At 39.6% G+C, this 26,821-nt stretch overlaps 2 protein-coding genes across 3 annotated transcripts in view; one reads left to right on the top strand and one right to left on the bottom strand.

Annotated features, from left to right (window-relative positions):
* Window positions 1-17,513, bottom strand: part of NDUFAF2 (NADH:ubiquinone oxidoreductase complex assembly factor 2) — a gene marked incomplete at both ends in the record, with an annotated part of 80,048 nt that extends 62,535 nt beyond the window's left edge. The window contains one exon of the mRNA XM_082013624.1: window positions 17,387-17,513. Coding sequence (XP_081869750.1) covers window positions 17,387-17,513 — 127 coding nt within the window. The remainder of the gene's footprint in view (window positions 1-17,386) is intronic.
* A 302-nt stretch (window positions 17,514-17,815) lies between these two features.
* The window catches only part of ERCC8 (ERCC excision repair 8, CSA ubiquitin ligase complex subunit), a gene marked incomplete at both ends in the record, with an annotated part of 35,025 nt that continues 26,019 nt past the window's right edge, over window positions 17,816-26,821 (top strand). For both annotated transcript variants that reach the window (XM_082013127.1, XM_082013126.1), the window contains 5 exons: window positions 17,816-17,892; window positions 20,112-20,207; window positions 20,356-20,457; window positions 24,873-24,996; window positions 26,589-26,670. In XM_082013127.1, coding sequence (XP_081869253.1) covers window positions 17,816-17,892; window positions 20,112-20,207; window positions 20,356-20,457; window positions 24,873-24,996; window positions 26,589-26,670 — 481 coding nt within the window. The remainder of the gene's footprint in view (window positions 17,893-20,111; window positions 20,208-20,355; window positions 20,458-24,872; window positions 24,997-26,588; window positions 26,671-26,821) is intronic.

Here is a 26,821-nt window from a genome sequence, read left to right as displayed (position 1 = left end):
ACAGCAGAGTGTTTTCCTCCTATAAGGTCAGTAATTTGAAATAACTGAATATAAACAAACACATTTCACCATGCAGCAACTGAACTTAATTGTTAATGTAATTTTTTTGTATTATTCCAGTTTCAGAAAGAGGCACTTCTTTTTAAGATTTGTTTGGTAGAATAAGGGAGGAAGAAAACAGGTCTCTGGAGATAATGAAACTGCAGTAAGGAAGAAATTAAATATTTGAGATTTCCTAACTTTTTTTTTTTTTAAACACTTGAAGGAAGAAAGATACAGTAAAGGGGGCTGCCAGAAACAATGACCAGGAGTCATCCCTCTCATTGCATTACGTTGAGCAATGTCAGCATAGGAGTAAAGATGCCTATAATCCACTTAGTAGCCTATATAAATCCACACCTGATCAACATACAGAACATACAACCTGGTAGCTGTCATTTTAGCGTTAAGTAATGCCTAACAATATTGTGTCTAAATTGTTTAATACATCTATTCTGCCTAGCCAGCCAGGAAGCAAGCCACTGAAGTCATACCTGGTCTCAGGACATGCCTGCCAACAGAACAGAAGAAAAACAAAAATGTTTTTAAAGAAGTTGGTAAAATTTATTTCCTTCCCTCACACATCTATAAAGAGGGCCTGCATTTGCACTTTACATGTCTGAACGGAACAAAGCATGTCAAACTTGCCTTTGGGTTCCACTGTGCAACTATCACAGATTATCAGTTTCTTCTCTTCTAGCTCACACGACTTATTTCCACTTAATTATCCATTTACTTTTAGTTGTAGTTCTATTTCGCATTAGGCCATACCTTCCTGCTACAGAAAGCTTTCCTTCATAAATGCTGCACCCAGGGTAATATAGCTACAGGGATCCAAGTACACTTGAGAACACAATCCCTTTCAGCTCAAAAGAGGCCAGAGTCTGCAAGTTGATGTATTTTAATCATTACCTCTGGTAATCAAGACAAAGGAGTTTGCCTTGATTGTACCAGCATTTCTATCACATCCCCTTTTAAAGGGGAGCAACCAAGCTGTAAAAATTTGCCCCAAGCCAGACTGCTGAATGTATTCAACTTGCTTGGTAAGTAAAAGTATGTGGAAGTTGGTAAGCAGCCTGAAACAATCAATTAATATATAAACTTCTTGCTATCCCAAACTTTTAAGCAAGGACAATTCAAATCACCTTTTCAAGCTGCAGAAGATTTTAGAAACATTTGGAACCAAAGGAAAAAAAAAAAAATTCAACATAACAGTTTTTCCATCAGAACAGATTCATAAATTCCAGTAAGGTATAACTAACAAATCCTTGACCATCAGTTTCCATCTTTATCCACTGTCTGATTCATTATTCTCCTTATCTGAGAGGGTGGCAAGGTGGGCAATTCAAGAAAGTGCAGCTGTGTCTTCCTACTGTTCTTCATGGTAAAGTCCACAATCCATTGCAGCACGGTTTTCATAGCAGCAAGCCTCCAGCATGAAAACTTAGATCATTCCTTCCATATGGACACCCAACACAATAGGATCTTAGACATCTCCATACTCCCTTGGGTAGTATAACAGGGCTGTTTGCCCCTTATCCACCCCTCCCTCAGAATACACTCGTCATGATAAGGTGAACTTATGGTAAACTAACGATATTTATAGCTATGCAACCACGTGATAAAATTCAATGCAGAATTTTTTGGGTCATGAGATAGTAATTCATTAAAGTCCTGATTTCTTATGTACTTCACTAACTTACAAATGCATTACTACACGGTACTTCGATGACTATTCTTCATACAAAAGGTTACTAGATACAAGCTTACTACAAACAGAGTCACAATTCATAAAAACCAGATAGCCAGCCAGTGCACAGCTGTCATTCAGGAGGGAGGTCAGGAGGTGTTACTGGTTGCAGCTCTCTTTCTTTCGTAGGCGTGACTATAACTGGCTCCAAGGTGCTTGTGTGGCCCCCGTTTGTTCCTTATTTGAACTGTCTGCTCACCAGCTGCCTCAGTGTTATTAAAGCAAAATACCAAACATACAACTGGCCATTCAGCTATGTGACTTATACAACTAGCATATTTGTTGCTAGTTGTCTGGTACATTGAGGCTATTTTGGTAGACTGTTGAGGTTAGGCATCCAAGGCCTCCAACTCTGATTTGGAATACTCACCTTTCTTTTACTGAGGTGAAGATGTGAACACCCAAAGGACACACAATAGACTAGGTCAGTTATGGACTGTACTGAACTGCCTTGTTGCACATTGGAACAGCAGAAACTAGACAATCAATTATTCCTCTTTTGAGAGTCTGCCTATATTCCTACTTCAGAGGACAAAGTGACAGAGATAATCACACTCGGGAATACTGTGGCTGTTGCAAAAGCATAAAAATTAATGTGACCTCCAAAGAAACTGGGCCTTTGTACCTCCCTCCCCCTCTCAGAGGAAAGCCCTGGCCTGACACTGATGAGGAGCTGCTCAGCTGCATTACCTTACCATTATACAGGATCTGCACAGCTCATACAGACCTTCATTCCACCTGAAGGTAAGTCAAATATTAGTAGAGATTCCACTGACAGAAACTTTCCATAAAGTCTGTCAAAATTCTCAATTTTGCAATCTTCTCTTCTGGTGACAGGGTTAAATGGCTTCTTCCAGGACTGGAAAAATTTTTAGTATACCTGCCAAAAATCTGTGATCATAATAACTGATGCTAAACTCTGTATTTCAGCAAATACCACCACTTCTTTCTCATATAAAAGATCCATGTTTTGTTCTAATACAAACCAAAAATCAGAATCCCATAAAAACACTGAAGATTATATAAGGTGGGATGTGTTCCCCTGGCAAGTCTCTTTGGTTCCCTCATCGATAGTCACCAACCTCCCTCCCCACTTTTAGCTCAAAGGTTCCACCTTCCTCTTCTGTCCCAGATTCATAGCTTCTGGGACCACTTGCTCACGTTTTTCTACTGTGTGGAGTTAAAGTGGTGCAGCAACAGGTCTCATGAGAGCCATTGCCAGCTTAAGGGAGAGAAGGTAAAGAACGAACAGGATCTCCCTTTCAGAAACAGCAAACTTATGTGAATTAACTAAGCCAACTTCACATCACCTTCAGGTTCACAAGACATCCTGGCTCCAGTTCTCAACTTTATCGCATACTATTACATATCTGGGTCAGAGGCAAATCCAGGAGTTCTCCATTTTCCAGCTCTGCCTCAGAAACTGCTTACATGACATTTCTTTTTGATCCAAGATGACAGGAATTTCACAAAACTGATTTCATAAACTACCTGTCATTTTCCTACTTATTTCAAGAACAACCTAGAAAATTTTGGTGCATCATACTGAAGCAATGCCATGATTTGCTTATGGATACTCTATTCTTTGTTCTCAAATCAGGAAGGGACTAAGCAAACATTTTTTTTTAAATGAGGAAATATCTATATATCAATATTGAGTATGTTTTAATAGCACAGACAAATGTCTCTATTTCATCTGAAGAAGGTCTTACAGAGATACCAATCTATTACACAGAGTAAAAAAAAAAAAAAAATTATCCCATCCAAATAATAATCACAAATTATTTCTAAAGGTAGTGGTTTGATTATTTTATAATCTTTATACTAAGTTTAATTCAGAATTTTGCTTTGTATGCTAAGAGTGGCAAGATTCTCAATGCTATTACAAATATGAGCTAAGAAAAACAATACCAGTACTTTGCCGATCTCCACTGGTTATTTACAGAAAGGCAAAAATGAACAGTGCAGCCCTTCATTCTTTAGAATTACAATTACTCCACAGTGAACCTGGGTTAGCAGTTCAACTAGCATTTGAAGCTAGAAGGGATACTGAAAGTAGCAGACCTGCCTTGTTCTCATCCCCGGGGTGCTTTTTGCTCCCTTACACTGTTGCACTTTCACAGCTTGTGACATGAACCAGACCAGGTAACTACTCTTGCAGAAAAAAAAAAAAAAGAAGCGCACTAGGTTACAGAGATGATAGACCTAGCACAAGGCTGCACAAACACTTGTAATGAGAAAGAGAGGCAGGACAATGTTAGAAGGTAGACATGAGCAGCCAGTTGAAGGAAAAGGACTGCTCTGCCATTTTTGGACAGAAATATTAGCTTCTACTAACTCTCAGATCAGATATTTACTTTATCATGGAAATAAACCTGGATATTAATTTTACTATAGCCAAGCAGTTTTGCACAAAATGGAACCATGAACAGTTTATTTTTGTGCAATTTTAGAGTCCAGTGTTTCTAGCATATTGCTTAGATCAAGCATTTACAGTTTGTGTTTTTAAATCAGTTTAAACACCAACACATGCTGCATGAATTAAATTAAATAGACATTTACATACAGAACTCTCTCAGTAGGTATTTTGCAAGAATGGCAAAAAGAGGTGAAATTCTGGAAGACAACAGACATTCTGTCATTGACTTCAGCAGAATCAGTTTCTTCTCATTTCTTAAGAAAAAAAAACATTCAAAGTCTGTGTTTTTAAAATCAAATGTAATAAAAGACAAAGCATAACAGATGGGTCTGGTCATAGTCAAGTCATCATTTAACTGACATTTCCTGACTGACTAAAAACAGAAAAAGATATATTACATCCACTTACAAAAGTCGTATCACTAACTGAAACATTCATACTTACACAATTAGAGGTTGTTCATATCAGGACAAACTTTTTTAAAGGTCCTAGAAATTTAAAATAGTATTTAGTTGTTTCACTATTGTGATGACTATACCAAGCAGCATTCAATATTTTAATTTCTAGGTAGTATTTTAGAAAAAGTTCCTACTTCTCCAGTAGAAGAAGGCAAGATCTGATGGCTAAACAGACAACCGCAACACTTTTTTCAGCCATAATTTTGAAACAGTCTTTGTACCATCTCCTTGTAATGACCAACTGTACAGCTTCTCTCTTGCTTGATGTGAACCTTTCACAGCTCTTGTATAGCATGAAGCTCTTTGTCACTACACTTACCTTTTTTTTTTTTCCTCATTTCTTTCAACACAGAATGAATGCTTGTTGACAGGGAAACAAGAAAAGCTGCTAAATTGAAACAAAATAACACTGAACTCATTGCACCCTGGCCCCACGCTGGTCTGAAAAAGTAGTAGCAAGGACCACCTTGAGTAAGGGCACAGGACTACTGAGACAATACCTGATGCAAGACAACTTAAAGTGAAGTAGTGATCCAGGGACCAAGCAATCAGAACCATGGCATGACATCCTCACAAGAACTACCAAAAATGTGGCTTGTCTTAAACAAGTCTCCTTGAAATTCTTTTACATTGCAAGGTCTTTTTGAGCTGCATGTTTTTTTCACACACACTGCCACTGTAAGCTGTGCCTTCCAAATTTCTTGACATTTCTTTAAAAAAAACCCACAAACTTTTGCACTCAGTTTGGTCACTGGAACAAAACAAGTGTTCCTTTAGTACCCTGCTGCTGGATGCATCTGCTTGAGATAACTTCCTGCAACACTACTGGAATCCAGACTTTGCCATTCTGCATGAACTTTATTTCCCCCTGCTCAATTCCGAATCACCTACTCTGTAGAAGCAGCCAGCAGGCTACAAAAAGAAGTCTTCTCTGAATGCCAATTTACCTTACTGATGATGCTGAATTATAAAGATGTTCAGTTCCTCTCTTATGTTCCATACTTTCAGACAAACAATACCAACAATTGAGCTCACTTAAGTTTAAAAGTGCAGCAGTAAATTTCATTATCAATCTACATGATTAACTTTTATACTAATCAAACATGAACTATGCTCCTGAATGAATTCCTCCCCTGCTTCAGGTAGAACCTCACCTAGGCTGCTATCAGCCTTTGGGGTGGTGCAGCCCAATCCAGACAGAAGAACATGATAAATAATACTTCTGACCAAATGGGGATGGAAGATACATTTAATTTTCTACACAGCAAAATATGAAGGAGAATCTGAGCTCAATTAATTTATCTTAATTTCTTCACTACATAGTATCTTCCTGTTACAACTGTTAAATTTGAGCATTCTTCGACCATACTAGTGAGTCACTGCTATACATTAAGCAAAATGGAGAAAAAATACTAATACCGTTTATGGATAAGTCTGAAAAAAGAGTGGGCAGGACTGTGAGGCTGGGAAACACTGGTAGAGTTCTGCTATTCTAAACTGCCTTGCTAGATCTTCTTAATTTAAGATTCCTCAGTAGAAGACAAACAATTACTCCATAGCACCAGGAGAAAAGCCTCGATTTATGCCTTGGTCCTTCTTGCCTTCTTCTTAAAGAGAAGCAAATAAATGATGGACAGGAATATATAACTACTATTCAGGGTGCTGGAAGTCTAAGTTGCTTAGAAAACCATGGTGTTTGGCTTGAGTTTTATTCAGTCTTGCACCAGAACTTCTTATAATGCAGAATTTCCAATGTAGACAGGCTACTAGCTGTAGAAGCACCTATTTGCCAAACAGGCATTTTCTTCTGATATGCTTCCAAACAACACCCCTGTACAAACCTGATGACATGCAAGCAACAGACCCTTATATAACTGTGTTCCCCCATTCTCTCTATTAACTTTAACAATCAATAACATTTTTCCCTGAGGTGATGCCACGCTCATTGACATCCATTTTCACTTTCCCACTGGGTATCAGTGACTGGGTGTGACCCCCTATCAAGGACATCAGTTCTGCCAGATCAAACTCTGCTGTGGCCAAGCATCTTCAGGGTACTCCCTCAGGTGCTGCAGTGGTCATCCTGCTGCATAGTGCTGTATATCTTGCCATTCTACCTTTCTGGCTATAGTTCTGTGTACTAACTTTTCCTCATTCCTAAGTTCCATATCCCTTTTACAGGTACAAAACATTAGTCAGTCCATGTGCTTCGTGGGTTCCAAAGCTTGTGACATTTTCAATTCCTACAGTACTGACTACTGCCTGCTGAAGTCTGCCAGAATGCATCCTTTCTTTGGCCTCTCCTGATCAGAAACAAATTTCATACTGACCACAATTCCCCTCGATGGTGCTTCCAGATCATCTAGACAGAGGAGGCTAGTCAAACTAGTCCTCCACTTCAAGAAGGGTGAGATGATAACACCTTATGTTTCATATGTACATGGCCATAAATAACAGATGCCTAGAAACTACTCTATGACTTCCATTTCCTCAACCTGTCACACTCATTTTTAAGTGTTCCTCCTTTCTGTGTAACTCCTGTACCCAGAGGCAGAGCATGAAACTGATTCTTCCCTCTCCTCAAAGCAAAGCAGTTCTTATCTTTGTAAATCTGACCTTAATACTACCAAGCCTCTTATGACAGAAACTTTATTTGGTATTTTAAAGATCTATAAAGAACACAAAAAACTTATTGTACAAAGCAGAAGTCAAATCTAATTTCTTGCCACCTTCTCTGTTCTTCAGTACAAACTGAAAAGGTTACAGTGGCCCACAGGGTAGCATGCCAACCTTCCTTAGCTCCTTTTATTTAATCTCTATTTTACTCCAGTTTCTCAACTGCACTCTTTTGTTCAGCTCTGTACCCTTCTATTCTATCTTCTTTTTTAAAATAATAATGTAGCCGCTCCACTTTTATTTAAATGCTTTAATTTTCTTTCTAGTCTTATTTTACAGTAATAAACCATTTCTAAAAAGATATACAAAATAAGGTACCAGTAGAAGCGGACACTGAAAATTTTCATAGGACAATCACAATTAACAAAGAATTTGGTCAGTATTTATAATCTTATTAATCCAAATTCATATAAATAATGAGCTGAAACTAATTAGAAAATGTTAGAAATGAAACATATTAGAAAATGTTTCCTGTACCAGCTACATTCCAGAATTCTGCTTTACACTTCTGTACCAGCTACAGACATACTTGAAGTCTCTTCTATATATTAAACCTGTTAATTAGTTTGTCAGTACAGTTTTAGACCCTAAGGCTTTATACAGAGTAGGTGATTTGTTCTTATGTGTATTAATGACCAACATTTTTCCCTCCTTTTGAACCAGAAAAATAAGTTGAATTCTCCTTGTATTTCAAGATAGTGAAACTAAAAGCGATAGTATGTAGCTGTAAAGCAGGTATGATGATAGGCTGACAATCCCGATTGATATAGTGATCATGTTTTGTGACACTTGTAGCTCTAGTGATCATGTTCCAACGATGAAATAGGGCAAGACTGCTGACAGTTTCATAAGCTCTATTTCTGGGACAGCTGTCCTGCCACCATGAACCCACAATAGGTCACCTGTGCTAATTTACAGTGGAACAATGTAGTGGTGAGTCACATCACTTTTTAATATACGTGTAGGAAAACAAAGTGCAAGCAACTTCATCGAGACAGTACAGGTACCCTATAGTTATTTTCACTCTTAGAAAAGACATGCCTAATGAGCCATATTTGTAACAACTACCAAAAGGACTTCTATTCTGAACCCTGCAGGTGACAGCTGTTTAAGTCATCTGGATTAACCAAATCAAGTAAGATTTTTCCAGCTATTAAAAACACATACCTATCCAGCACATTAAAGTTTCTTTCTCTATATATGGTAAAAAGAAAGCTATTAACACAAGGAATTTAAAAATACATTTTTTTCTATATGTTTTTTTGGCCACCAGACAGACCTCAAAAAAAACCCAGAATCATCACACACACTCCCCAACATCTACTGAAAGAATCAAAACAAGTTCTCAGACAAAACCCACAATAATTAAAACTAACAAAAGTACAGCATATAAAACAATACTGGCAGGCAAAATTCAACAAGATCAGCATCTCAGTTTAATATCCATAGACACACTGAAGATGAAGCCTGGCCATAGCAACAGATAACATGCAAGTTACTGCCTATCCTTATGACTACTTACTGCTATTCCTGGTTTTTCACGTCAGCGAGATTAACATACCATGCCTGTTGTCAATTCAATTCTGGCAGCTGAAGGAAAAACATATCCCTGCACCCAAACACTGTTTTTCAAATATTAATGCTTTCCTAATCTGCAGTGAGCTCTTCAGAGTGTAATTGCTTTGCTGCATAACGTTTCACCCAGACTGAAAAGCTATTTTGTCATTCCAGAATTACTGTCCTAGAAGCCAGCAGACTGCAATGCAAGTTTTATTTCTGTGCAAACACACACACACAATTATTGCCGAGCTGGGTTTCTCTGTTATGCAGTCTCAGCCCAAAGGAGTATTCAGCAAGCTGTCAGGACGCATGGTTTCTGAAACAACGCTGCCACTATCTGGACAAACCTGTAACTGCCAGCTACTACTGGATGTGAGACTACGTACCTGGATGAAAACTCCCTAGGGGAAAAGAAATAATGACATCTTCTAAAATTTGGTTTCATATTCATTAATCAAAAATCAAATTCTGTGTTTCCTTAGTATCTTAAAATTAGACACGCAAAACTAAAATGAGTTTATTAGCTTTCCACCAACACTTGAAAAACTAGCTTGCAAAACTTTATGTTCACCAATGTTCTGTAGAATTATCTGCAACACTTGATAATCAGTTTACGAATGCTTCACACAGTCAGATCAGTTTCTGCCTCTTCCTCAGACTTCATTTCTGCTAGTGAGAAAGGTAACATTCAGCGTCAAAAGAAAACTGTAGCTCCAACCTCAGAAGAGATACCTTGGAGATGTTGTTCCTTCCACTATATGCTATTCACTATAAAGCATTACAGTAATGTTTCAGTCTAGTCTTCAACCTAGAATTTTATTTTATAGCATCTTTTGGGGAAGAAAGAAAAAAAAAAAAAAAAAAGACATTCTGCTTTACACTTCTGATGCACAGGAAGGCAACATGCCACTATCTAAACCAGAAAACAAGCAGCTACAAAAACAATCACAGAGGATTCCTTTATCTAAACAGAATTGTAAATTTTTCTGATTTTCATTAAAAAAATTATATATTTCTACGGAAGACTGCATTCAGTAAGATTTAGGACATCCTACATGTTTCATGCAATTGAGCAATTAGTATCTTTTCCTTATACAGATTCTTTCTTATTTGCACATTTCTGGTTTGTAGAAAAGAGTTCACAAGATAGAGGCCTTTTATGTGAACCGGAGTGGGCATTGCACATGAACAAAAGGTTTCCCACAGAAGTCAGTGCTTACACTCAATCATTGGTAACAAAATCTTCAACTGAAATTTGGTAATGCCACTTTTCTTTCAGATGGTATTTACAGTACTGAGAAAAATATTTTGCTTGCCTGTTTCCTTCTTAGAGCTTGTATCATCACAGTCTCAGGCCACATATGCCCCCTAACATGGAGTTTAGGCCATGTATAAAAACCTACGAATACAGAATGCTTAGGGCTTTTTCCAGCCGCTCCTGGTAGGCTGCAGCTCCAAACCAAATCAGACCTGAGTCTGCTGTTTCCCCAAAGGGAAGCTTAAAATTTGAGCCATGCTTTTAGCACTGATACATAAACTTTATAAAATCTTGCATATGCTGGTATTTCACAGAGCACTCATTTTAACTCTTAATCATTACAGTAGATGACAGTACAAATGGGGATATTGAAGAAGTTTAACTATAACCTTTCCATTAATCAGCCTTTAGAAAAGATGCAAAATATATACAGGTTCTTAAATATTTAGTGCCTTTTACCTTCCTGCATTTTTTAATAAATTGATTATTAAGGGTCTTTATAAGTTATTTTCAAGGGAAAATTGAATCAGCTATTTTCTGTATAATATATTTTGTGATAAACACATAGACCATATGAGGAATTTGTTTTATAATTAAAAAGATATGAACATTTTAAGTATCACTCCATGTTCTGCAGCAAGAACAATGCATCATGTAGCAAAGCTATGGCAATGGCCTGACAGCATGTTATACAATAAGAAAAATAAATGCAATACATTGATAAATCTAGTCTGTTTAATGAAATACTTGTCTGTGATACTAAAATGAGTCATCAATCACCACTATACAACTGTATATTCTCATCTTCTATTGCATCCAGTTTTAGGACTGGCAACTGCAAGTCATCTCAGAGTTAATGAGACACACTGGATGTTCATGACAAGCATGGTGCAGTTACATTATTTAATCGCTGTCATCACTTTAAGATAATCTTGTAAAAAATACCACATGCAGAATGTCATTAAATACAGAGTCATCTTTTCTTCCAAATGAGCCTACACCACCATAGTGATGAAGGTTTGACTTGACTTGGAGGTGACAGTTTCTTCTCACTTGAAAATAAAGTCCCTGATAAATATTACACAATGTACCTTCAGTCCCACTGTTTCTGAAGGTCCGTGTTCTCAGCAAGTAACTAATTCTGAATTCTTTTGTATTCCTGTGGGCAGAACAGTTCCTCTTTCAGGGTCTTTCCCCTCTGTCTTGACACTTAAATTCTTCTTCACGCCTTTTCTAATTCTAGCAATTACTTTCTGTACTGAATATACTACTTCCTTAGTCTTACTCTAGGGACATTCAATGTTCACTTTCTCTCTTTCAAGAGAAACCAGACTCAATCAGACTCAACCAGCTCAGTTTTAGATTTTCCTTTCCTTCCTATACAAACTACCAATTCTTTCTATATTCACACAGGAGAACTATGATACCCTTACAAGCTCATAACTTTTTCCCATTACTTATTAGGCCTTTTTAAAATAAGGCAAAACACCTGTTAAAGCAGCACCTTTACATCTCACTGACAGCTGATACCACTGTTTAAATCTCCACAATGATCCCCTGCAACACAATGGAATACATTCAAGTTGCTAGCTCTTCTTCTAATAACCTCATTATTCAGAGACAGTCAAAATCAGGAATGCAAGACAACTTTCCTGTGACTACAAACAGGTAATGGTGGTTTCAGGATACATTTGCTACATCTTGAGTTTGACGTGGACATCCCAGATTTTAGGATATTTGTGAGACCCTGTCTACAGTAGTGATGTGATTCAAAGCAAGTGTGGTTTTTTAGTGAATCCTGTACTGTCTCTATTTACCATGTGCTGATATGGATCTCAAAGTAGGTTTTGTGCCACAACTTGCTTTTTTTTAAGAAGAAATCCTCATGATAAAACATTTCAAAAATTAAGCGGTTATTAGGTGCCAAGGCAATGAGAAGGCCACACCTGCAGCATTTACCTGACACTTTTTAACTTTTTTGAGAACTTCAAACTACATGTGTTGCAGACATTCAGTCCTGGGAAACAGACTAAATTTTATCTGAGATAAACTCTCTGAAACACATGTGATGCAGAGGTGTGAGGAAACATCAACTACTCAGATCCACTGATCTGTTCCTACTGCTCCCTAATAATGTGGGCAAGGCCCCAGGGTCCAAGAGTGTGCTGGCCTCTGCACTGAGTGTAGGAAAGACCAATTCACAACTGAAAGAAGCTAAACATTAATACTTTGCACCACAGGCTCCATGTATTTCTATTCTAAACCCTTGTCAAGGATTGGGCAGGGCAGGCCAAGCTTTTCCTTGAAGCACAAGAAGGCATAGATACTACCTATGCCATCCATTCTCACCTCTAGCTGAAGGTGGGATCTCCTTGCTGATGTGAAACAACACCCAGCTCCAGGTCTGAGTCCTGATAGACTTACCATGTCTACGACATGGAAGAGGAAAGCAGCACCTCCTTCTGCAAGAGCTTATTTGCTCAAGTGCAATACAAGGTCATAAAGCACATTAGGCCTGACACTGTGCCAGAGCTAAACAGCCCTGCCCATATCCAGAAGACAGCAAAGCATGGTGCAAACACACTGCAGTGACCTTGCAGAGGAAGCTGAGTGTCTCTACAATGCTTCCTCTACAATTCCTTTTCCTTCCAGTGCTGTTCCTCATCCTGCGCTGGTCTCTATATGGCTAGGACACAGGGTAAGACCTGAACTATGTATGCTGCAGATTTTCCTAATGTACAACAAATAACGCTCTCCAACACTTAAAAAGAGAGCATTGCTTCAATATGGCTATCTTCCACACTTTTAATTCTCAACTTCTTTAAAAACTGAGCTTCAGAAATCTTATGCATGTGCACATTCTATTTTCCATAGACTAAAATAAATTTCCTTCCCCATCCCATATCTTTGAACTCCTTCACAAGTTTTAAAAGTCCCTGGGTCCTGGTGTGACCCTGTTGTACACAACTGTGACCAGCACAGGATGCTCGTCAAAAACATTGTGAGAGCCAGTCAGTTACCACCACCCAAGGCAGTGGGTGTAATCACCTGTGATCACGTCCCTCGTAAGTGGCTTGGTAGCGATAAAATGAACTGACTTACCCTCAACCACAAGATCATACAAACCTGAGGGAGGACTGGCATACTTTCCTGCTCTGGAATAGATGAAACCTAGTATCTTTGCTCTGCTGACACTACAAGGATTGCCATCCACAGAAGTAAAAGCAAAAATTACAGAGGAAATGTGTCACCAGTGGGTGGGGAAATTGAATGGGCATAGAATCTCCTACATCCAACTAACCCAACATCACAAGGGACTACAACAAGAGGCTGGCTAGGTTCAGGGAAGACTGTATCGTAAAATAATAGTAACAAACACTCATGAGGAAGGCTGTTTTGCAAGGAAAGTGGATAATGATCTATAAGGTGGAAATGGAGGGAGAAACTGGGTATCCAGATGCCAAATCCAAAGAGAACACAGAAATGAAACCTCTAACACTACTAATACGATACACGTTGTACTACAGAAAATTTGTCAATCATAAATCCATATTCTGAGAACCATTTAATCACTAAACCTTTGTATGCTCTTTGTTTAGAAGTATGCAAGGCTTGATCTCAGCTGATGCCCCAGCTGAATCATGTGACGGCTGACCTGTCATGAGTTGCTCACTGCTACTCCCGGTTTCCTCCTGCACAGTTTGACTTGGGAATTTAATAAAAATATTTTCTTGTTCATCCAAATCACTGATAAAAACTTTGAGTAGGTCTAGGCTGACGCCTGGTGGATCCCTCTGGATACTCCAGCTGACAGGGTAACATTTCCCACTTGTTCCAAGAACAGTTTCCAATGTGCTACGCACTGACATAGCAAATTCATAACGCAGTCTTAAATTTTGCACACAAAAAGGTCTAAAAAACATTGAAGTATTGTCCACTCAGAATAATTTTGGTAAGAACCCATCTCGTCAAACCAATAATTTCACATCGGTTTTCACTCACTACCTTGTGAATAGACTTTACAAGTCATTACTTGTTCCTCTATTTTTCCAGCATCCATGCCAGTTAACCTAATTCATGCAGGGTTTTTTTTTTCTTTTGAGGTCACAAAAAACTCATGACTTAGGTTAATTTATTGCTATACTTCCTACCCTTAATTCACATTAGGGTATTGTGCCTTTAAACATTGGAGGAGGTACAGGTAAGAATTATCCTACACACCTTTTCACTTATTCTGTTCAGACATCCACAGGCTCTCTCCTGTCCATTTTGTGAAATTATTGAAGCCCATTTGCCTGAAGCAAGCTGTTTTCATTCTACTTATTTCCCTCCCTCCTTAATGTCTGTTACACCCCAGATCTCATGGTCAAGTGTTTCTGATTGTAGCAGTAAGTTCCACCAGTTAATATAACATAAAACACATCAACAGAATAAAAAGCAAAGTTTGAACACTTTCATGAAAGAGTTTCACCATCAATTTCTTCCTCCTGTGGGGAAGTCTTGCTTACTTAATTCAGAGTTCTTTTATTCTGCTGATGCTGAGAGGTTAGGTTTTTTTAGATGATCTAAAGTGACAGTGTGAAATACACATCCGCAAATTAAACAGAAACCAGAATTTTCAGTAGTATTTCCACGCAGAACTTTAGTAGTAGTGTTTTTCATATGCACTCTCCTGTTCTCTAGTTACCTGAAAAAGGACAGTAAGTGAGAATTAACTGACTGTGAATGAAGATGTGATATTACTTTTGAGTAAATCAAATTTCAGTTTGTAAAGCAAAATTGTAATAACCCTTCCCTTACTTTCATTCCAAAGATAGAAGAGAAGCATGGGAAGAGTGAATAAAACATTAGCCCTTTGCCAGATATTTTTTTCTTGTTCTGCTTTTTAATTTTTTTTTTAAATACACAATTTTTCCCAGATAATATGCATTTGGCTGATCAGTGGAATTAAAAAGCTTAACAGCAAACTATTAGAAGGCAGAGGAAAACTGAGGTGAATATATTTAGGAAGTATTAGAGACTCTGTAAAAGTTCTAGCTCTTGATTTTGTTTCAAGACATCTTGTATAACCTTAATCTATCAAACAATTCATCCTCTTCATTCCCACTTCTGTGCCAGTTCTAGCTTATAATTTATTCTTCATCAAGTAATTTTAATCCATTTTTCTATTAAGTTTTCTTTAGGAAAGTAAAATAAATGACAGTGGAAAATTAGCAGCAAGAAAGAAAATATGGGAGAGATCTCTTCCCCCTTTGGTCAGTAAAACATTACATCAGTGCAAGCTGGTGGTGCAGAATTTTTTACAGATCAAAACAAAGAAAGTAAAACAAGTGGAAGAATGAGAGAGGGACATCTAAAAACAGAAGAGTATTGATATTTTAGTAGACCTGCACTGTGTCATCTGTATCACTAAAATACACAATCCCCAAGAGCCTTAAGATTTATAGAAGGGCTATTCTCACTCACCTCAACCAGAGTTGCAACTGCAGAGCATTTAAGTGCCCACCCTCACTGCTCAAAGCAACAACAGTGCAACTTCACCTCTAAAGAGTTATGCTCATTATTCCTACAGTTCATCTGAAGAAAAAAAGGGGAAACATAAACACTACCATGATGAGTGCTTGGATACAACTACTTCAATTCATTACTAACTTTAAAAACCTCTTATGCTGTGCTTCTGCTGAGTTCAATAGCTATGTCCTATCTCCTCTGCCCTCCTACTGGCACTGCAACTAACACATAATAACGTTTTAAATGCAAAGATCAGTCTTAAAAGTTTCAGCAGAGGGCTTCCTCTGTAAAAGGCATGCCAGCATAGATTTAAATATTGAGAAAAAGACTGCGAGTATTTCTGATAAAACCAGCCATTTTTACTGGGAAACAAGGACTGATGCTGCAATAATCACACATAAGAAATCTGACTCTAGTTTTTACTGCTTCCTGTATACTAGAAGGCACAGCCTTTTGCACAGCCCTCAATGTCACCATGAACCCCAGCAGTGAAAGCAAGAGGCAGAAAGCCTTGAAGTGTTACACTGTCATTAACCCAGAAGGAAAACATGCTGCTGTTGAAAGGGTGGGCACATCACCTTCCCAGACGCTTGTTTGAGCAGACCTGCTTTAAAGTCACTGTCAATTGCTTGTGAAGTTGCATGGCAAAACAGGTCAAGGTAACTGCTCTGAAGGCAAAATAACTCCAGCAGACACTATATCTTTCTTGAAGGGGAAGGTCTGTGCCCCTTCCCTCCCTTCCTTTCAGGAACGATACCAACTGAAGTGACTGCACAGCCTCAGACCTTCTGCTTCTCCTTCTAACTGTGAAGAATATCAAGTAGCAAGTCTCCGCAGCCTGGGGGAGCTCTAGTTGATGTGGTCATACAAAACATATGGAGCACAGCAAGCGGATAAACAAGCCTGTGCAGGGAGAGGAAACAGGCCTGTGAAATATTATATACCATATATGTGCACTTGGACACCTTCAGGGAACCTGGCTTCAATAAATTACACATAGCTGTGCAGCATATACACAGCATTTGTAGAGAATGATGTGAGGACATGCTGTAAGAGCACCCAAGCTCCTGGAATACAGGCAGAAGCCTAGAAAACTAGTTTTCGTCAGGAGTGCAGCGAACATACTTACAGGAATGGATTTGAAAACATACCCAGAGGTGCTCTGAATGATCAAGGAGTCAATTGCTTGTTTATTGCTGCCTACCTACCTAGTACAGAGGGATAGCTACACTCTCAAATCCTCTGAGGGCTGGCTTTCGGTTTTCTCTTGCAGTAGAGCATCAGGTTCCTAAGGAGAAGCCGGACGTGTTTTCCGGCGCCAGCCGCTCAGAGCGGGCCCATCCTCGGTTCTCTCCGCGGCTGCACCCTCTCCATCACTGCGAGGTCGCTCTGCCTTGCAACCAGGCGGCGGCGGCCGTCAAACCGCCCCGCTGACACAGACCGCAACAACACGGTCACCGACCGCGCAGGACCGCGCTGCGCGGGGGCTCGGCGCTCTCCGCCGGCGGCGCGAGGCGGCGCGGGGGGTGTTCCGCAGCAGTGCCCGTAGCTCGCGGGCGGCGGCAGCAGGCCTGGGCGCTCGTGCGCACATTTGACTTCAGCCACCCGCAGCAGCCGCCGCCGCCGCCACCAGCCCGCCCGGCCTCCGGCCGCGGCCCCCGGCGGCAGGTAGCCCTTCGCCCCAGCGGGGCGGCCCGGCGGCCCCCAGTGCCTACCTGCGCGGGTCTCGTGCTTGGGCACCCGGTAGTACTTGTTGCCGAACTGGTCGGTGCCCACTAGCTCCTTGGCGGGCCCGAAGAGCTGCACACGGAGGGCGCGCAGCACCCGCCAGGGCCAGCTCATCCCAGCGGGCGGGCGGGCGCACCTCTCACGCCGCCAAGGTCGCCACCACCAACGGGCCTCGCAGGGGCTCCTCAAGCCCCGCCCGCGGCGGGCGACGTCACGTGCGCGCGCCCCGCCCCGCTCTGGCCTGCACAGCTGACTACGCTCACGGGCGCCCTGACGCCTGCCCCACCCCACCCATCGGTGGCAGGCGTGCCAGTAATGCCGCTCTCCATTGGTGGAGGCCGGCCTGCCTCGAGCCAATCCCGGCCACCCCTGGCTCAAGATGGTGGACTTCTGCAGAGTGGCTACGCGGTTCTGCCATGTTGGGGTTCATTTCAGCTCGTCAGGCCGGGCTCGATGACCCAGTGCGGCTGCGCCGGGCCGAGTCTACCCGGAGGTAGCCGGGACCGGTGGGGAGCCAGGACCGGGGCGGGGCCGGGGCCGGGGCCGGGGCGGCGGGCTGCGCGGGGAGGTCCCAGGGCGGCCGCCTCAGGCTCGCGAGGTGGTAGAGACAGTACCTGCCTCCGCCCTACTACCAGCGACCCTTCGTCCGGCCCAAGCTGGGCTGGCCTGAAGTCGGGCCCGGGCTCGGGGCCGCCCTCGCTGCCGCTTGCCGGGCTGTGCCTTGCCGCTGCCCCGCTGTGTGCCCCGGGTGCGGGGAGCTGCGGTGGAGAAGCCGGGAGCCCCCGGGGTCGGCCTGGCCTCCCCGAGAGAGGCTCCCGCGTGTCAGCCGTGCTTGTCTTGCACTTTCCAGTGTTTGTGTTTGGGTTTTTTTTGTTTACGTGTGGATTAGAAGCCCAGGGGTGGGCTGAGTAATGGTGGGCACAGAGGAATAAACTGTACCTCAGTATTACTTTCACCTTGCTGTCTTAACGGTTTCACCAGTTGTTTCAGTTTGCATGCAGCTTTGTGAAGAAACAAGTTTTATGTGATACTTGTGTGCCCACAATCAGTTCGTCCTCCCTCTTGCCAAAACTTGGCCTGATGGCAGGTTGCAGAAGAATCAGATGTTTTATTACATCCCCAACACGTGTTGTGGAAAGTGGAGACTGCATAGAGAGGCTTATTAATATTCTTCCTAAAGGTCATAATGTGGTAATATGTGTTCATTATTGGAGGTCAGTTTTGCAGCTGTACTTCAAGATAAATCCAATAAAGCCAGCATCAGTTCAGTTACTCACACAGCTGTATCAGTAGGAAGGATTTGTGTTGGTGATTTACCCATAAAATGATGCAGCGTTTGTGGGTGTATTATTGTAAACAGAATCTGTTTACTAATGAAATGGATGTTGGTGAATCGGGAAGCTCCTTTCTGTGTGCGTTTTGACAACGTTGATTACGTACATTCTGTATCCTCAGCACTTGTGTAGCGTTCAGTGTTACGAATGCTAGCACAGCACGCAGAATATACGTTACTTGGACAACTGTCTACTCAACGTTTCCCTTCCCAAACATTTTAATTCTTTATTTTAAAAAGAAATAAGCTATAGTATTCAGTATAGATTGTATACTGACATTTTAAAGTCACGTTTTAAAACACTTACTTAGGGGGTTTATTGTCTCACTAAAATTCAGTCTTGAGCTCAAATGTTTTAAGCTAGGTATCTTGTATATGTCAGAATTCTTATTCTAGGTAAATTCTTGCATAAATATATTTCACATCTTTTAAAAGAGCTTAAATGACTTCCTGCTTTTGAAGCATACCAACCATTGGGGGTCCACCTGTAACAGCCTAAGGCTAAGTCACATCAAGATTTTTGCCATTCATGCTGAAGCTGACTAGGGGCACCCTGCCTTACAGCTTTTCAAGTTATTTACTTAGTTACATATTTGTTGATAGTGGCTTTTACAAAATAGTGCTGTAAGAAGCACTGATCATCTTGTAAAGGCTAATTTTATATCGGGTAGTATGGTTTAAGGAAGCACAATCTGCCTCATGTTTTGATGATGTCGTATTAGAATATTTAGAGATACAGGCTACTACTAAGTGGTACGAGATACTAAATTGCAGCTCAGAAAAGTTTGTGTTGGAAGCTTCATCATGTGGATAGTGTCGTTTTTACTTAATGTTACAGAAAACAGAACACACAAACATTGTTTCCTTGAAGGAAACAATTTGTTAAACGAAATTAATCTGTCCACTAGGTGTCCGTAGTTCCAAGTAGGATGAAGCTTGGAAGGCTGGTACATGATGAAGCTTCAAAGTAACTAAAGTTTGTTGCAACTACTACAACGGCTTCTTAATGTCTCTTCTGCTCAGCGTTTTCAAATTACATTCCATTTTTTGTTTTATATATTAACCCCAAATGCAATTGGGGTTAACAATTTTGCTATTTCTTTGAGACTATTTTACATATTTATGTCTTACCTTCAAACAGCATAAAGAATAAAATATTTTTTCTGCTCACTTCACAGGACTTATTTCCAGCCCTGTTATCGTGTGTCCAAGTTTAGTTTTGAAAAAAAATAATGGGAATGGGTTAAATGCATTAAGGAGGCATGAAACTACGTTTTGAGCTGTTCAGAGTTACATAGTAACATTCTACAATTCTGTTGTTCTTATTGTTCATATATCTTTTTTTTCTTTTTTTTTTTTTTGTTGGTTGTTGTTTTAAGGGTTCTAAGTTTGGAATTAAATAAAGATAGAGATGTGGAAAGAATACATGGGAGTGGTGTCAACACCCTTGATATTGAGCCTGTTGAGGGACGGTAGTAAGTATATGCTTTAGTTGGTAAAAATGTGTGTGAGCACTTCACTGTGTTTCGTAATATAGATTTAGTTTCTTGCTGAATGCTCAGTTATATTGAGCATATTGAGATTATGAGTATTGTAACTTGTGTGCTTTATTAACACTTTCAGCATGTTATCCGGTGGGTCAGATGGTGTTATTGTACTTTATGACCTTGAAAACTTGAGCAGAAAACCAAGTTACACATGTAAAGCACTTTGTTCTGTGGGAAGGTAGGTACTCAAAAATTCTATTAAAAGTTCATATTTATATCTCTCGTGTTATTAGCATTAAACTCACAAATTAATGTGTGTTCTTATTTCTAGAATGAAAATACTGCAGAATATAGTGCCAGAAATCTTTGAAGGCAAGCATGATGCATTATGGGTTTTGTCATGCAAAAAAAAAGCCAGAAACTTTGTGAAGATTCATGTGATTTACTAAGTAGCAGGAGCTAATTGGTTTTTCTTGATTTGTCTACTCTAACGGTTACGATATATGTACAATGACTCTCTAATATTGTTTGATTAGATCTGTGCCAGTTTGAAAGTTGAAATGGAGTAAATTGTACTCGGATGGAAACTAAAGTAGAGGGACTTGTATTGCTGTAGACCCCACAAAAAAGTCAGAGTTAGTACTCCAATCTCATGTTTTGACACTAGAAAAAAAGACAAAAAACAAACCCAACCCTCTTCAAGGTCACAGTTCCTCACCTGTGAGTTTTCTTATTGTTTGATGTTGAAAGTTACTCTATGCCAGTAACTATGAGAAAGTAATTTGGGGACTGTTGTAGAAATATTCCTTGTATCCCCCCAAATACGTATAATATATGTCTCTGACTAATTATGTATTTAAGCAAAAGGAGAATAATCTTTGCATAACCCTGTTCATCCGTTTGGAAAAGAAAAAATCTAATAGAGGTTTGCAGTTGGTTTTATTTCCCCTCTCCCTGCTCCCAGTTTTACTAATAGCTATTTTGAGTTCATCATGTACAGAACTTCTTAAGAACATGTTTGAATGAAGACAGATGTGTTACTGACAAAAATAGGACATATTTTTCTGAAGAACAGGGTACTACCATGCTGTGTGTGATCCATATAAAGTCTCAAAGTCTTTATTGATTCATCAGGTGTTCCCTGCAGGCAGTATAAATTTGTCCATTATGGGCATTAAGTCTTCTAGCAAAAGCTGTATTTTCCTTGCGTTTACATAGTAAGGTTATCTGATAGGTTAGGACTTTACCTGAGACTCACAATAAGGTATATCCTGCTGTGTGAAAGATTAGTAGCTACATTTTACCCTTATTTTTTCCCAGTCTTCAAATTATTTGAGGTCTAAAAGCTTCATGAGTAAGATCGACAAGAACAGAACAAATTTGTAACAAATGAAAGGCCTAAATGGTATCTTGGACCACAAGAAAGAAAAAGGGTAATAGAACATGCATCAAAACAAATGGATAGGTACAGAATCTACTGCAAGTAAGCTGCGTTTGGTAAGTGTTGATGGCTGGGAATTATTGAACAAAATTAATTAAAATTGTTATGAAGAACAAGTAACGATGATAGATCCTCAAATCTCAAAACTGAAATTAATTCAGAAGCAGATACAGCAAGCTGAAGAAATACATGCTGAGAAGACACAGCAAAAAACTGGAAAATTCATGCTAAAATCATGCCGGTGTATCATGTAGGTGATCACCTATCATGTAGGTGATAATTTCCACAGATGTATCTTTTATTTCTTATCAGTTGAGTAGAGACATAAATTGTACTAGTAGAATCTGATTTTGTGTGACATGATTTAAATTATAGGTTCACTATTATTATTGCTTAAAGTAACAGTAGCAGGGTTTTTTGCCTCAACAATTTATTCCCAGTATTCATGTAGCTTCCCATTATGTTTCAAATAGTTATTGTAGTGAATTAGCCACAAATATGCTTCAGATATTGGAATATTATTCATGAAGAGTTCCTGACATCATAACTGAATTTATAAATACCAGTAAGGAACACTTCCCTTCTGACTATCTGACTCCTAATAACATGTTGCAAAAGTTTTCCTGTGTTCCAAGTTTGCAGGGCATGACACAACTGTGGTCTTGAAGTTGCTTAAAGAATAAGCTCTTGGTAGAGGCCTTTTGAAGCTGTTTCTGAATAGACTCTGAACTGGGCCTGCTGAGGATCCGGTAGTTTAGAACATCAGAGGAGATAATTCCTGATGGTAGGCTGTGATTTACCTAGTGTTTCTCATCTAGAATGTAGGACCGCTATGGCAGAAAACAAGAACTTTCCTTGTTCCCCTGGGAGTCAGCACACAGAGATCTACGTGGCTTCTTATGACCCATGCTATCCTGTGGCAAAAACTGGCATTTGAAAGTCACTGAACAGTACCAGGTTCTAGATAATATGTAGCTGACGCTTGTGTGTGCAAGATAGTCTTCCCCCAGTCAAAACCCACCTAGGAAAAATGAATGGCAGTGACCTTACTGTCTATAGAATTAATTCTGTATTTTTCTTTGGTAGAAGAAGTTGGGATATTATGAGTAACAGGGGAAAATGCTGCATATAGAATGAACTGGGACTAACATACAGCCCTGAGATGTGAAGCCAGGCTGAATGGCCTGTGGCCACTATTAAGCCTAGCCAGACCAAAGGTGATACCTGCAGAGCAACCCGAGGTTTTTTTTAGTTCATTTGTCAACCCTCTTGATTATGGGAGAATTGATTGCTGTGGTGCAGGGCTGAATACAGTTGTGCATTTATATTTATTGTACCAGGATAATTAGTTCCATGAGTTTAAATTTTTCCACACAGCGCATACAAATGCCTCTGCAGGATTAGGTTCACACTGATTTCCTGGCGGTGCAGGTACTGAAGATTTTTAGCTTGAACCCCATATTATTTATTGAATAAATGCACAGTATCTGTTGATTTTCTAGCACCATGGCAAAGTAACAGGCTGTTCTACGGTATGCCTCAGAGATAAGCAATGCAGGAGTTACTAAATTAAGCTTAACAGTTGCTCAATAGCTTTTGCTTCGTGTTGTCGGTGATGGCTTCTGTGCTTTCTAGCAACCCAAGTAAGCAGGAAGGTTTATTAGCTTAGGTGTAGTGCCAGATCTATACAGAAGATCTGCATCTGCCTTTATGCAGCGATATCCCTGCAATAGTTATTGTTTTGGAGGTCAGGACGCTTGATAGAACAATGCAAATGATAAGAGCTGAAGTGAAGAGATCTTGTGAGCCCTTCACTAGCTGTAGATGGAGCCAGTTGGACTATTTTAGCATGTGTACTGCATCTGGCTGGGCTGGAGTTAATTTTCTTCATAGTAACTTGTATGATGCTGTGTTTTGGATTTGTGACCAGTCTTGATAACACACTGATGTATTAGCTATTGCTGAACAGTGCTTGCACAGTGTCAAGGCGTTCCTTGTTCTTCACTCTGCCCCCTCAGCAAATAGGCTTGGGGGTGGACAAGAGGCTGGGAGTGAACACAGCTGGGACACCTGAACCAAACTGACAAAAGGGATATTGATATTCCATGACATACAATGCCATGTGCAGCAATAAAAATGGGGGCGAGGTTTCCAGAGGTTGCTGTTTTTTGGGATCTGGCTGACCATTGGTCAGCCTGTGGTGAGGGATTGCTTTTGCATCACTTGTTTTTCTTCTTTTTTGTGGACTGTTTTGTTTTATTTCCTTTTACTTACTAAACTGTCTTTATCACAACCCACAAATTCTCTCGCCTTTGCCATTTGGATTCTCTCCTCCATCCCACTGCAGGGAGGGAGTGAGAAAGCGGCTGTGGTGGTGCTTAGCTGCCTAGGGTTGACTCACAACAGCATGGTACTTTTGAGTCTGGGAGCATGGATTTGGGCCTTCAAGCTGGATCCACGTGGATCCAGCTCAGATATGAGTGGCTTAGCAGGTATGTGAAATGACCTGTATTGTTCAGAGCCTGGTCAGTTGAATCATATGCTGGAGCTGTCATAATTGGCTCTGGTGTCCCTTCTTCCCACCACTGTTAATGTATTATAAATTATATTATATTTTGTTACTATGCATAATTGAGTTGAAAGTTTCATGTTCTTCCTTTTTCATTTCTGAATGCAAAAATAATTGACTCTTGGTAACTCGGTCCACTGCTATCTGGTGACTTCAGTATACATGGATTTCCAACAACTGTGTAGTTGTAATTACTAGCTAATAATAAACTTTTTTGAACTGTACAGGTGATTGTATTTTTCAGTGGATCCATTTCTAAGACTGTGGGATTCCACAGGCATAAATGGTGTGTAGTGTTAGGCCCTCACTTTAAGCATTGGATCTTTAAACATTAGAATTCAAAAATTTCAAAAGACATTAGTGCCTTTTATGCCTCAGTCTGAGTGTTTTAACTTGAGATACACCACAGATAACCATATTTTGAAAAGGTAAGTGATCTGTAGTTTCTTGAAATGAGGGCTCTTGAAGGTAATTAACATTGGTTGGTAGAAAATTGAGGCACCAAAATGACTAGTTCTTGAAAACTTCACTACAAATTAAAAAAAAAATTGAAACTATGTTTTCAACTTGTCTTCTGATATCAAGACAATTATAAAATGATTATCAAGACTTTAACCAACTGGATTCTTTTCCTTTATTTTAGGAGCCATCCTGATGTACATAAATTCAGTGTGGAGACAGTCCAGTGGTATCCTCATGACACTGGCATGTTTACATCCAGCTCATTTGATAAAACGTTGAAAATATGGGATACAAATACTTTACAAGTAAGAGAGAATTTCTGCAGCTTGCAGGCTTCTTTGTATGTACATTATTCATTCCGCATCTGCAATTCTTCCAGAGCTCAACAGGACCAAGCATCCAGAATGATGAAAACCAGCCAATTGTTAAAACTCAGCAGCAAGGGTAGCGTGGTTTCGGCATTCACGCATACCTTGGTGTGTACCTGTCTGGTTCTGAAGACCTGAATGTCTAAACTGTATGAGAGCTTGGAATGCTTGGGGCAATTGCTTTCTGCTTTTGCTGTGAACAGGAGTACATCTGGTTGAATTTATGATATGAAAACTTGTCCGCCAAGGACTTCTCTGAAGTTCATTCTTGGGGATTGTTGAGTGTAATGGTAGTGTACAGCAAGGCTAATGATTTTTAATAACCAAGGCCTAAATACTGCTTTTGAAGGCCTTGGCATTCAGGGTCATTAGGTCCAACATTCAGCTGTTGTAAGCACTGTAGACACCATTTCTAAAAATTAACGGAGAGTGAGAGAAGCCATTAAAAAAATGCTAACTAATGTAATTGGCTTTATTAAAGTAAATAGATTCTGTAGAATTTTATGTTGCTTTGACTCACTGATCCTCATATCTAATTGTTGCTCTATGAATTCATGACTGCAGTTTATCCTGTTTCTAGTATGAATGTATTAATGGATTTACACTGATGCGATTTGAATGTTGTTTCATGAACAGTGAAAGAATTTAAAAAAAATAAGAGGTCTGTCATCCTAGGGGCACAATCAAGAATAAAATTTAGACCTCTCTTTTGTGAGACGTGAAGCAGTGTTTTGCAGTTCCTAAATCTTCTTGTAAATGCAAAGTTGAGTTCAATTTCCAGGTAGTTCTGTGAGCGTCATTTAAAAGACACAGTGTTCATAGGAAGGTTATTGATTGACTTGTTCTGCCACCAAATGATGTGTTTGAAAGCACAAGACAGCTTAGTTTTATATTTCATTTGCGGTTGGGTTTGTGGGGTTCTTTTAAATATACAATATCTCAGAATGAGACACGAAGATCAGTTGTACCTGAAAGTAGTTGTAACTGGTTATTAAAGCCAGTTATTTCATTATTTCATTCAATTTCATTATGTTTCATACAAGCCAATATATTTCATTAATTTTTAACACTCACAAGGGATCTAGTAATTTTATTTAGGGTTTTTTTGAGGAATGGAAGATAGTATATAATGTTTGTGAATGTCAGGGGGCTTCTAAATTTAGTCTAAGTGCCTCTTTCCTCTTGACTTCTATCTCCATATTATACCCATCTTGTTTGCTGTCTTTTCTTGCTAGTTTTTTAAATTATAAAATAATTTCCATTCATATTTCTGATTAGCCAGTTTTCTTGGTCTTTCTTTTGGGTCATCTCTGATGTCTGGCATAGTTGTTCAAATTTTGGAAACAGACTTACTTACTTTGCAATGTTTGCGTGATCTGGTTTCTAATCAGGAGAGTTATTGTTAGTATGTAAACAGTAATGTTTGTATTAGTCTCATTTGTAGCTGCTACTTGAAAAATACTTAATAATGAGGATTTGCATTCCAATAACATACTTGCACTGTGATTATTCAATGTTTTTGTTATCAGCCTGCAGATGTATTTCACTTTGAGGGAACCGTTTATAGCCATCACATGTCTCCAGTTGCTACAAAGCATTGTTTAATAGCAGGTATGTATGTGTTTTTAAGAAATGCCCTATATGCTTTGAGGTTATAGTAAAAGGCAAGTAATATTCAGGAGGGTTGTTTTTTTTTCCCCCGTCTTACTTTTACATAATTTGAGTCTTCATAAGACATAAGGTTATTGGTAAAATAAATTAT

This window comes from Phaethon aethereus (assembly GCF_964289735.1).
Source record: "Phaethon aethereus genome assembly, chromosome: Z".
NCBI classification, from domain to species: Eukaryota; Metazoa; Chordata; class Aves; order Phaethontiformes; family Phaethontidae; genus Phaethon; species Phaethon aethereus.
The sequence above is the reverse complement of the archived record's forward strand: the minus strand, read 5'-3'. Positions and strand labels throughout refer to the sequence as shown.